General features: G+C 38.8%; 1 protein-coding gene across 1 annotated transcript in view; it reads right to left on the bottom strand.

The window, feature by feature from the left end:
• Positions 1-1,444: 1,444 nt before the first annotated feature.
• The window catches only part of LOC121879085 (hemicentin-2-like), a 31,239-nt gene continuing 19,104 nt past the window's right edge, over positions 1,445-13,579 (bottom strand). Inside the window, exons 3-7 of the mRNA XM_042385586.1 lie at positions 11,982-12,144; positions 11,423-11,612; positions 8,379-8,675; positions 5,632-5,857; positions 1,445-4,954 (exon numbers count right to left, since the gene is read on the bottom strand). Coding sequence (XP_042241520.1) covers positions 4,845-4,954; positions 5,632-5,857; positions 8,379-8,675; positions 11,423-11,612; positions 11,982-12,144 — 986 coding nt within the window. The 3' untranslated portion in view covers positions 1,445-4,844. The remainder of the gene's footprint in view (positions 4,955-5,631; positions 5,858-8,378; positions 8,676-11,422; positions 11,613-11,981; positions 12,145-13,579) is intronic.

Here is a 13,579-nt window from a genome sequence, read left to right as displayed (position 1 = left end):
AGACATTTGTGTGTGTGTGTGTGTGTGTGTGTGGTGGAGGTATTGCTTATGCACGTGTCTGTGTGTGTCTGTGTAACATTTTTCCCCTTCAGGTAGACATTTCTCGGACTCCCCTGCAGATCATTGTCCATCTTTGCTCAAGACATAGAACATAGAGAGCATTCTGGTCAATACATTGGAAACCTTTTGTTGTTTATTTTACAGAATAAAATAATTTGTTGTGAGCAGATTGAAGAGCTCACACAGACAACACTCCATCACACTACCAACACACTGAAAGGTCGTCAAACTTCCATATCGTCACATTTGAGACATTGTCACTCCAATACATCGTCACACTAACACGTGATGACTCACGTTGTATTACAAACACATCCCTAATAACACGTCGTCACACTGGCACACTCCCACATCATCCTACTTACTCGTCGTTAAACTGTCACGTCGTCAGAATCATATAGTAGTCGTATAGTAACACTAAAACGTTGTTACATTCATATCTTCTTACTGGCACATTGTCACACAAACATGCCTTACGCTAATGCAGTCACACACACACACACACACACACACACACACACACACACACACACACACACACACACACCATCATCATCCTAATTACACGTCGCCACATACGTGGTCGTACAGACACGTCGACTTATTAACACGTTGTCTCACATGTCACCTTAAAACGTCCTTACACTAACAAATCGTCGCTCTAACTTGTCGTAACGTGTAACTATTGACACACTAAGGCCATCACACTTGTATCTTGTCACACTAATACGTCGCTACACCAATATCTCATCACGATAAAACTTCGGCATTCATATTGTCACACTAATCAGTCGCCTCTGGTGTGCTCTGGGCGCCAGCATCGTCACCCGAAGGTGTCCACCTCATTACACACTGTACACAGTGTGTGGTCAAAACCATCACTCTGGGAGCATGTATAGTACTGCACACGGTGTAGATGTGTCTGTCACATTACGGCGTGTAGCCTACACCTTTGAACAGAGCGACGTGGTAGAGCACCTCTCTGTATATTGCACGGACAAGTGAGATGTTCTCTGGCCACGTTAAGATGTGTTCAGTGTGTGTCTGTGAGTTAAAGTGTAATCAGTTATGTCGTGAACATGCGAGTAAGGAAGCCAGTGACCTGATGAACTGAAGATTTGACGTCCTGGCTCGCCTGAGATCTAATATATATACAGGTATATATATATATATATATATATATATATATATATATATATATATATATATATATATATATATATATATATAACAAATTACAAAGGGAAACAGAAGGATCCAAGCACTTCTCGTGGTTTTGTCTGCAAATGTGTTTTGTGTGTGTGTGTGTGTGTGTGTGTGTGTGTGTGTGTGTGTGTGTGTGTGTGTGTGTGTGTGTGTGTGTGTGTGTGTGGGTGTGTGTGGGTGTGTGTGTGTGGTGTGTGGGTAATGTAAGACACTTGTTAAATACACTGGGAAACTCAAATACCTAACGTTCATTATGTAAGTTATACTGGTGGTTACTTAACAGTAATCTGTAGACAAAAATAAATATAAACTTTCAAGTAACAAAGTTTCCATTATTTAGTAAAAAAAATATGGTACGAAGATTTTGATTTTAACTGACGTCTGTCACCGTCGAACACATACCAAAATCTTTAGGTCTACTGAGAACAACCAACACAGTAACACATAATACAACGATTTATATATATTTATATGTATTTATATTCTAGATATATGATATACAACAGAAATGACAAAAAAAAATACAATTTAGGTAGCTGATTTATATACATATTATACTCTGAACTTCACCTGATTAATATGTCTTCGGTATTTGTTTGTTTACCAATCAACCTCAACATACACGTCCTGACACCCCTACCATCCTCAGCAGTCATACTAAACATTAACAACATTAGTGTTTCAATATTCATCATTGATATTCAAGTGGAAATAAAACTGAGAGGAATAAGGTGTAGACAGGGATGTAAGCATATTTGTCCCCCTGGCGGCCTTGTATTGTCATATCAAAAGTTAATACCTAATACCATGAGCAAAAACCATTAAGTACTTTTGGTTATGAATCAGTAATATTTTTCATGGAATATTATGTCTATGTCCCGAAGACAAACATTCTTAAATTAATAAAAAAAATGCAGTAAGGAACATTCTGACAACTTTCATTTATCAAAATGTTAACCGAGCGTTATAATATAAGCTTCTGGTGTGTTGATAGAAACGAAGGAATATTTCATTATTAAGAAGAGTGGCTGTCGGGGCTCTGACTAACGATATCAAATTTTTAGTGTCTTCATGTCGGGTTAATTGTGTCTGGGATCTCAGTGAAGGATTCTTATTGTTTACATTTTTGATGTGCAGAAAAAACTCGTACCGCGCACTGTTAATATTAATGCGACTATTGAATGTCAGTCAAAGATTAGTTTTGCGTGTGAAGTGAAGATTTCTTTCAGGCCCCGATCCTCAGTTAGCCGATAACTATCATTTCAGTATAATCAGACCAGGGTTGTGTTTGTGATATTCAGAAGTGCTTTTTCCCAGCATTATCCAAATGTTCCCCAGGATGATTAAAACAGGGATTTAAATCGGGTGATCTTGATTTTTTTCCCAGGATGAGCCAAAACATAATGTCATTTGGTTTACTATATACCCAGAATAATATTCCACCAAATTCGTTTAAAGAGGAATACGAGAGTCCCAGGTATATTCCTAACCTTTCCAAGGCTTAATTCTAATGTAAATAGACAGTCGTATTCTTATTATATACTTAAATACAGTGACTATTTTTGACTGTCCGTATGACAAAAACGTTGTTGTCATCCTGGTGTGTAGAGTCTGTGAACAAGTGACATCCAGAAAGCCAACGTATGTTTTTTGAATATTTGTCAAGGATATTAATGAATATATTACGTCAGTATAGTTGTTTGAGGGAGGATTAAATGTCTTAGTCTACATCTGTTTTCATAAATAGCAAATAATTACCCTTTGAAGTTGTGTTATTCTTTTTTTAGATAATCTCTTAGTTGATTTTCATGAGCTACATTAGAATATGAAGACATTTTAAACACAAGTTGTATTCCTATGCATTGCTCCACGTTTGTGTTCCTCCGCGCTGGTTAGTGTTCTACTGTCATAAAGCAATATATAGGTAACAGACACACGTCAATGTTGTAAACACACACACACACACACACACACACACACACACACACACACACACACACAGATCAAATGCCTTATAGTCTCCTGCAATTGTTCAACCACTCCAACAATTATTTTTTACAATATTACAAAAATCTCTTGATTTCTTCTGTTTATATCTATACTAAGTTCAAGAGGAAAAGCTTTAAAACACAAATTACATCCTAAACAGGAAATTTACATGAGCATTTACGAAAATATATAGTTCCAGTCTGGTTAATAGCTAAATTACATGTAAGACTTCCACAGGAAAGAAGGGGGTAAAAATTACGTAGGCAAGACCACGCTCCACCCAGGGTCTTGGCACTCTGGTCGGTGCTGCATATGACGTTCTGGTTGGCATCATTCACGACCTGTGTAGCATGTTGTGGCGTCCATGTTGTAAGTAATTACACTCTAGATGGAAGTGTTTATTTTTCAAATGATCCTGTGAATATATAAAAATTCTTCACATTCCAGTATTTCTCTTCCTTGAGTGAAGATTACGAGTATTTGACTGATTGCATTTTTTGCCTTAAGTTCTTCAAAGATGTACCGAATTCTCCAAGTCTGGAAATTATATTATACACGTCACACTCAATGTTTTCTGGAGAACAGGTGATGATGGTGACGATGACAGTCGTGTGGTGGCAGGAAGTTCAAAAGCTGTGAGAAGGACCAGGGAAACACAATGTTTTCGTCTTTCCCGGTAATCTCCCTTTACTAGACTCACGTTCACACATACACCAAAAAAGCATGATAATGTTGAACTGAATACCGTCTGCTTTGTACCAAGTTTGTATTCGATTTGTCTTTTAAGGTAAGCTTTCCTCCACTCCTGGTACTTATTTTAAACGCTATTTGATTAATCAAACACAAAATGGCTGTATTTTCATCCATGGTTATGAACTTGCCACTGGGTCCTTGTCACAAGGTCACGTGAATAAGTTGTCTTGCGTTTACTGCTATTAACGCACTTAACTGTCTTGGGGGAGGGGAAAGTCCCTTGCACTTACGCCCACTCACAAGCACACTCTTACTGTGCTTCAGAGTCACTATATAGACACAAACACAAAACTCAAACTCCGCCCGTTTCTTTGTTTCTTCTTGAAACTCAAGACAAAATACCACTTGGCTGTGGCCCCAGTGGTGATTAACATTGAAATCAAGGAATTTCGTGGAAATTAAATGATATGCCCGAATTCGGATATGTACAACTACTCGGAATATCATAAATAATAAAAAAAAACTGCCGATTTATTTTTCACGAACAAACAGTGATCAGGTCTCGGCTTTTGCGCTTATCACAACGCACTTTGCTTTATCACCAAACATTGTTTCGAGGCTGAACCACTAGTTTCATATTGAGGTACTGCTTAAAGCTTTAGCTATACATTATATATAAACAATACCACACGCCGCTGATAATACCAAGAGGCATGAGGTGACCTACACACTAAATGACCGACAGTTCAGTTTGTGGGGAAGCTACTTCACAATGGTCCGCCTTAATTTCTAGTGGTGGCCCAGGAGGAGAGGGAAGTTGGGGATGACTCTTATCGAGCGGTGAGGAAGAGGAGCAATGTGAGTAGGTGGAGGAGGAACGAGAGGCCTCCAGAGGTTCATCTGACGGAGACGACGTAAGTGAGAGAAGCGCACACCAACGCCAGCGCCGTGTCGTGCACAGTTACGCTACCTGAGTCTATCCGCTGCACCGCCGCCGTCTTGTCTCCTGTGTGAGAAGGTCACGTGAGACACTTAAAGTAAATACAGAAAGCGAACTAAACCCAAAATTACAGAATCATAACAAATCAATAATGTAATTGTGTGTGTGTGTTAAGATTACAGCCAATAATGCCAGGTAATTTTATACAACAACAGACACAGTTTTAGCTCATATTGTGAAGCTTCAGGTGGTCAACATCGCTTCATCGACCTCACAACCACAACACTACAGACCGTAAACTGAAGCTCGATGAAACGCTCTTATATACATCTTCTACTAATGTCACTTGAAAATTAAGTGTGATTCTATACTCAGTTCTTATCTTTGTTTATTGATAAGCTATACTGCTACTATTACTACCACCACCACTACTACTACTACTACTACTACTACTACTACTACTACTACTACTACTAATAATAATAATAATAATAATAATAATAATAATAATAATAATAATAATACAATTATAATTCAGTTATTGAAAAATAAAAAACACTTATTAATAATAATAATATTATTATTATCATTATTAAACTCCAGGGTGTTTACAAAGCTCAGCCTCTTCCTACCAGACGTCAAGTTTTACAAGGTGATTGTTGTTAGGGTGAGACTTATCAGGATTGAAAACCATCTGACTAGTCACCACTTAAGGTACCTCGCTGCCATGTTTACTAATTTACCTTCAGTGACAAAGACCATGGTGGAGGCGGGGCGGGTGTTGGCTGCCTCGCAGGTGTAGTTGCCGGAATGCTTGTCGCTGGCACTGTTCACTTCCAGGCGACTCACCGAACTGGCGCTGCCCTTCCTGCTCTCCTCAAGGTTGATAGTGACCTCAGGGCGGTCATGCAAATAGTTGAGTAGTTGGTCATTATGGTACCACAACACGTACTGCGGTGGTGTCGGGCTCTGAGGACACGACAAGATATATCTTATTAGTTTACCTTCTTCAAGAGGAAAATATTTCTTCTTTTTTACACTCACGTCTCAAGTGACTACCGGCCATAGGATATCACTCAGATAATCCCATGTTAACTCACTGCACACTTTTGGTATACAGTATATGTGCACTACAAATTAAAAAATATATATGCTCCAGGAGGTAACAACCTTATTAAACAATAAACTGTTTAAAAGATACCATAGTTTAGATATCATATGGTAAACAATACCTCCAAGGATAGCTCAAGAAAGCCATTAGAAGTCTTTTTCAATGAAACAATAGTGCCATTGTGTGTTGTTCCTCCAGGAAAATGAAAACGGTTAAAAATATTAGCAAAGAAAAGTAAGTCGCTTGGGAAACTTTTTTTTCAGTAAGGACGAGTAAGACCAATAATTATATGAGTCACCTTCTGCACTGTACTGTATTGTACTGTATTCCAATCGTCTAGGAGCGTCGTGTCTCCATCATCAGTTATTATAAAACTAAAAAGTCGATTTTTAAAAAAAATTTTCCAATCGTTTGATCTGTTATATTAAATAGTTTTGCTAAAATATCTATTTACTCAAATTGTATAAATAATACAAAATATTTAGAACTTCAAAGTGAGAATACGTCTCATAACCATGACTGTCCATTAGGGTTAATATATATATATATATATATATATATATATATATATATATATATATATATATATATATATATATATATATGCAAGTAAATCACTGTAGGTGCGTGATCTAGGTATATGCTGATAACCACAAGGAAAGAAAACACGAAGTTATTAGTATATATATATATATATATATATATATATATATATATATATATATATATATATATATATATATATATATATATGCCAAGACTAGCTTTTATTTCCCAATGTCACAGTTTAATTTTTATAAGTACTGATGATGGTTATCAAAAGTCTCTGCATCATTTTAAAATAGAGATGTCTCGTCGGTTCATTGTTTGGTTTGACTCCAATACCTCAACCAACATCTCTGTTTCAAAACCATTATCAGTTGACCGATAAGAACATTTTCACGTAGACAGTATTTAGAGAGAACCAATTGGGATTATTTACTCTCTGGTCTAGCGGTAAGGATCTTGAGACGAGTGACAAGTCTCAGACATGTAAGAATCAACAGATGTGTGAAGATCCTCGAGTCAAAGATGCGCCTTGTCGGTAAAGCTTACTTTTTCATACTCTTTTCCTTTTGATTAGTTTATTTTTTTAGGACACTGTTTGGCTGCATTTACTGCAGAAGGTGAGAGCAACATGTCAGAGAAAATAGGATGAAATGACAATTAAAAACTAATTTGCAATTTGCTTCCAAACCAAAACATGCTTTATTCCAACAGACTCAATTTCTGACGTTGATTGAGTCCAATATTAACAAATGTGTGCAGCTTCTGTCTTAAAATATCCCAGATTGTTGGCCTGGTAGCTCCTCAATGTCATTTAGTAAACAAAACATGTACGGGTCGACCCGGTGGTTAAATGACTTATCTCAGGAAAGGGTAATTATGCGCTTCGGATAATTTCATGGAATGGTTAAATGGTTAAATGAGGTTAGATCAGGCTTATTGAATTGTATTGAGTAAATGAACAAAATATTCGGTATCAGCTTGAGAGTGTAATATAAGTCAGTAGCACGCAGGGGGAGCGAGTGTTATAGATACTATATTTTATACACTGACTCCCTCATGTTTACAGCAATGGAGCTTTAATACATCATTAACTCATGCTATTTCTTAAATGAAAATGATACGAACGAAAAAAAAAGCGTTATTTGCTTAAAGATTTTTTGTGGGGGTTAGGTGTTTTGCCAGAATAAATGCATCACATGAAGCCCAACCGTATCACTGGTCTAATATTTTTTTCTCCGACAGAATAGAAAATTATCCTGGGGAAAATCATATTTCTGGAGCGTGATGGAGTCATTAGTGCACATGGCAGTCAATGACGGACAGGTAATGAAAGCAATGAGGGTCTACCTAGTCACAGATGGGAGTTGTGAGGATGTTGGGAAGATGTGGGTGCCTTAGCAGAGATCATTTATAACATATCACCTAAAATTATGATTACAGTTGACACACCTGTTCTACTAATGACCATACCTGGTCCAGTCTTACGTACAATGTTCAGGCTTTTACTTGGGCGATACATAGAGAACTACTTGAGTTATTTTTTATGTTGCACACGTGTCTAACCTGACCTAATTAGTGACAGGAAAATACCGGAATTAATCTTAATGATATGTATAACTGTTCTTGCTGCACATGGAATATCAGCAAGTCTGATTTTCCTGTGTATCTGAACCTTTTTGGTGTTCCCTGGTCAGACCTCATACCCGGAGGTGTGCCTTATCGGTGTACTTTGCTAAAACCTTGAAAGACGTGGAAGAAAGATTGACCTCGTAATTTTTACCATGCGCACAACACTGAGCTAGCAAGCATTATTAAAGGGTGGGTTCTCACCTTGTCGATGATGCAGGTGAGTGTAATGGGAGAGCCACGGTTGACATGGTACTGGCCGTGGCCGGGAATGTGGGCCTCAGGCGTTACTACCTCCAGGTTCACGAACAAGGAGATGATACCCGTGCCCGTGGACACTTGACACTCATAAGTGCCGTTGTCCGTCACGTCCACGAACTTGATGTGCAGCGTCCAGTCTTGGGTGCCGGCCACGTGTAGAACAGAGAAGCGACGGTCAAGCGTGTAGAGGACCTCGGCTGAAGTCAGTACACTCCAGTCCCGCCGTCGAATCCATGAGATCTGTAGTAGAGAAACAGATAGTTACAGTGGTGTCGTTGTTTCTCTGTTTACTCTCACCTATTGATAGTTTTTACTTAGACTTTAAGTATAATCTAAGTCAAGGCATCACCATTATGACACTATCACCACATGGAAGTCATATAAATGTGTGCTTATATTGGTATTTATTTATAACGATTTATTTTTAATTCAATCCAGTAATAATGTGATTTACTCTTAACACTAACTTGATGACAGATCAGCTATATGACTATGTGTGATAAAAGGGTTTTTCAGCTTTTGCTTTAGGGTGTCGTGAAAGTTCAACCTAATAAGTAATTAAAACATTTATATTGTGTGAAAGAAAAGTAAAAAACAAAAAAAGAATAAAATATGAATTGGTAAATGCATAAATAAACAAAATAAACAAGCAAATTCATAATATTTTTTCCTTATATCTGATGATATTCTCTCCAAGGATTAGCGAGAAGATATAGCGCTCGGGCCACCCCTAGTCAACCCAACTGTAAGTGGGTACCTGACTTAGGGAAGTGGAGGTAATCGAGTATAATGTAGGGTCACTCTGTGTGCCAAGGCTCAGTGTTCAGTGTATTGTATATATCCCTTGTGTTGAAAGCGTGTCATTGGGCTTATTTGAATTTCTTTCATAAGCACAGGTGTTGCTCCTCCATATATGTCGTTTTAATAGGTCTCTCTCTCATCATGTCCTGGTATAGTTAAGGATAAAAATAGTTGTTTATCATCGTAAAAGTCTCCTACTCTCTGACAGGTCACTCACTGGCTTCCGGACTTCCTTTGTATTGTTCTGTCATATACTGATGTCCTCCATTAGACCTGCCACACACACACACACACACACACACACACACACACACACACACACACACACACACACATACACACATACAGTTTTTAGCCTCATTTCGAGCAAATATATGTATTTGAATTTTAGGTCAGGTCGCCCCCTCCCCCTCTGTCACACACTACAGCTGAAAAATATTTTGTCAGAATCTTACATGTAAAACCTGTTTCAAAATGCTGTGGCTTTCTCCCATAGTTATTGATCAGCTGACTAAGTTGTCTGACGTAATCAATTCGTAAATTTTCATCATGTCGAGTATTGATATTTTTAACTATTTGGATATAATAATGTCTATTGGTTTATCAATAATAAATCCCGAGGTTTATTGCAATATCGAAGTATAGGCAACATTGTCATCTTAATGGACGCGAATTTTATCTATATTCTTACAGTCACTCTGGAGGTTCAAGCAGAATAATATACACTATTAAGAAGTGTTTCGTTCTTACAGTACAGAGACAATAAACAATTAACTCTAGAGAAATAAAACAAAATAAGGTAACACTAAACAATAATGTCCTGCCACTTCTTGTTCAATAGAAAACTGAACGAGGTTTTTTACAGTTGTTCCCATGAATAAAAATAAAGCATTTCGTATTTACTGAGTTATTATACGACCCTTACCATAGTGTGTGTGTGTGTGTGTGTGTGTGTTTGTGTGTGTGTGTGTGTGTGACACACTATTAAACTATTTCAAACGTAAAAAAAGATAATTATAAGCTGCCTCTCAACACAGTTGTTGTTGCCATGACGTCATAAACTCCCCTGACCTACATCTGACAGGTCACTAAGATCCCTGATTCTAGTCGGCCTTTGTTTACCCAACATCAAATATTGATGTCATTCAGCGCCATTGCCAGACACCACCAAAGCTATTTAGATATAATTTAGCTCTTGTCATATTAAGAAAAATAATAAATATTGTTCAGTAAAATATAATACAAGTGTAGCGAACCTAGGTAGAGTGAGTGTAAGTTCCGCCTCTCTCAGCACCACCTCCACCTCACACGTTCATCCATCACCCACAAAAACGGAATTAAACGTCAATCTCCGGGAATGGTTCGGTCAGGTCCTGTCATGCAAGGTCCGCATTAACAAAAAAGAAGAAAACTTTATCTTAGATATTTATATAAGCTGATCACGACGCCTGTTCCACTTAATACTTCCTCTTCAGTAAGATTTGATCGTAATTGCAGTAATGCCAGAGAGAGCACACCAGATGATGGCCAGATTCTTTGTGACAATATTAATTATAATACATTTTATATCAGAACAAATAAATAAAAATATAAAATTTAATAGATTAAAGTACAAATTATACTTGAAGATAAACGATAATTGAAAAAAGAAGATATATATACGATTTTTGTAATAAGAATATATTCAAGAGTTATCGAAAATATACGGTGTATCACCCCAGGTAATGTTCTTCATCGGTTCAGACCAAGAGCACAGTTATCAGGGAAGAATTGATCAAAGTCTGACCTTCAAGTATCGATACTTTCTGAACGTGAAGAGATCTGATATAAGTTTCGACAAATACATATCTCTTCTAGGATAAAAAAGACAAAGCAAAGAAAACAAGACGAGAGAGAGAGAAACAAAGAGGTAAACACTACCGGAAAGACAGCCAGAAAAGGAAGAAGGGAATACAGAACATAAAAAAGACACCATTTCCAGTATTTTACGTGACTGACATATCATCAGCACCCCCACCATTCCCCCACTCCTCTCCCCTCTCCATCTCCCTCACTCCCTTCCCTTCCTCTCACCCCCTTCTCATCCCCCGCCCATCCCCTCCCCCGCCCATCCCCTCCCCACCCATCCTCTCCCTCGACTCTCTCCTTGCTGTGGTCGGGAGGATGGGAAAGAGTAGCGTACCCACCTGTCTGTCGCCCAGGTGGCCCACTCTACAGGGGAGGAAGGCGGCGCCCCCCAGCTGCGCCGTCACGTTAGACACCGTGTTATTGATGGCCGCGGACTCGTGCGCCGCCCCCTGGTAGGTCAATGCCCATCGTGACCCGGCACCTCCTATCCCATGACTCGTCTTGTGGGGTTCCTCCGTCACCCGGTTCCTGTATGGGAGAAAAGAGGAGCAGGTGTTCAGGGTTAATTAAAGTTTACCTCCTGAAGACTCTACATCGCTTGGCAGTCTAAAGTCTTTTCTAGTGTACTGTATATATAAAAGCGATGTCCTGATTCTCAGAGGTTCTTACGTTAATTTTTCCCCGAAATGGAGATGTGAGAATGAATTATTTATATATATATATATATATATATATATATATATATATATATATATATATATATATATATATATATATATATATATATATATATATATATGTCAGTCAGTCAGTCAGTCAGTCAGTCAGTCAGTCAAGAGAGAGAGAGAGAGAGAGAGAGAGAGAGAGAGAGAGAGGTGAAGTGAATGTCTGACTAACCCGTTGAGGGAGTTGTCGAGGACGTGGCTGTGGGCGACGAGGTTGTGTGGGCGTGTGTGGTGGTCGCCTCGGTGGTGGGTGTGGCCGCGGCTACTGTGTTCCTGCTGGGTCTCGAAGAACCGTCGGTCGTGGTGCCTGTGTCGCCGGTGACGCCCGTGGAGAGCTGAGGGTGACGGTACATGTGAGTCTTGAAGCCAGTAAAAAAAAAAAAAAACCCAGAAACTATGGAGATAATAAAGCCATAATTGTTTCAACTTATCTCCTGGTAGCGCGCGTATCTGTTCATAAACTGGAAGTGCAAAATCGTAACTATCACGACTTTATCTTGTAGTTTACATGCAAGTCCATCAAGTAGGAGGACACACTCGGATTTGTGTAGTAATATAACAACCAAGACAACGTCGTTAGGAAGGAAAGTATTCATATACTACCCAGGCTAAGTCGTAAAATATAAACTTCACGTCCTTTCATCCCAGAATCTCAAACACTAAAAAAACAAAAAAAACAAGACCTGTGACGAAAAAATAAAATCCAAACAACAATCAGAGTTTACAAGTGTCATCTGCTAATCTAAGGATGCATATAAACAAGCCCACCAAGTCTTACGGCTCTAGACCACCATCAGTCGTGCGTAATCTTTCTAAATGAAAAAAAAAAAATAAATAAATAAAATAAACATTCTGAAAATATATAAATGTCATCTACTGTGTGTATGTAGATAAGCTTATAATACTGCATAATTCTGCACTGAAAATGTATTACGTAATCTTGCAAAATAAGCTTGGTGGTACTACGGGTAGATGACGGACGGACGGATGCTAAGTACGTATATTCCTTTACATACTGTACGTACTGAAAGTAAAAAAAAAAAGAAATCCCCAAGGTACCACAAATTCCCACAAAGTACTACAAAAAATTTTCCCCACAGTAACACGAAATTTCCCCACAGTACCACGAAATTTCCCCACAGTACCATAAATAAGTAGAAGCAGTCAAACACAAAAGAGGGAAGAAACTGTGATACGGGAGGACTTGAAAGAGGGTCAGTAAAGTGGAGAGGAATCGATCATTGCAAGTACTGAAGGAGTCGTGTGTGGAGGTGACCAGGAGATAGAGAGATAGGGAGAAGTATGGGTAGAGGGGAAAGGAGAAGTAGGAAGGAGGAAAGAATAAAGGGGTATAGGAGCATAAGAGTTGACGTAACTAGATGGGAGGGGGGGGGTAGGTAGAGAAGGAGGAGGGAAAGAGTAGATGTGGGTGGTAAAGGGGAAGGAGGAAACATATATGAGGGAAGAGGAGAGAGAAGAGAGGAAGAGGGAAGTGGGGGAGAGAGGACAAGCGAGGAGGGTGGTAGGTGGAGCTATGTTGAAGTGTCAGGGAGAGGAAGGATAACAGAGAAGTATGAAGAGAAGGAGAAGGACAAGAAGTGGAGAGAGATGGTAGTGAGGAGGATGAGAGAGAGAGAGAGAGAGAGAGAGAGAGAGAGAGAGAGAGAGAGAGAGAGAGAGAGAGAGAGAGAGAGAGAGAGAGAGAGAGAGAGAGAGAGAGAGAGAGAGAGAGAGAGAGAGAGAGAGAGAGAGAGAGAGAGAGAGAGAGAG

Source organism: Homarus americanus, unplaced genomic scaffold (assembly GCF_018991925.1).
Source record: "Homarus americanus isolate GMGI-L3 unplaced genomic scaffold, GMGI_Hamer_2.0 scaffold4060, whole genome shotgun sequence".
NCBI classification, from domain to species: Eukaryota; Metazoa; Arthropoda; class Malacostraca; order Decapoda; family Nephropidae; genus Homarus; species Homarus americanus.
This window is presented reverse-complemented; position numbering and strand designations above follow the sequence as displayed.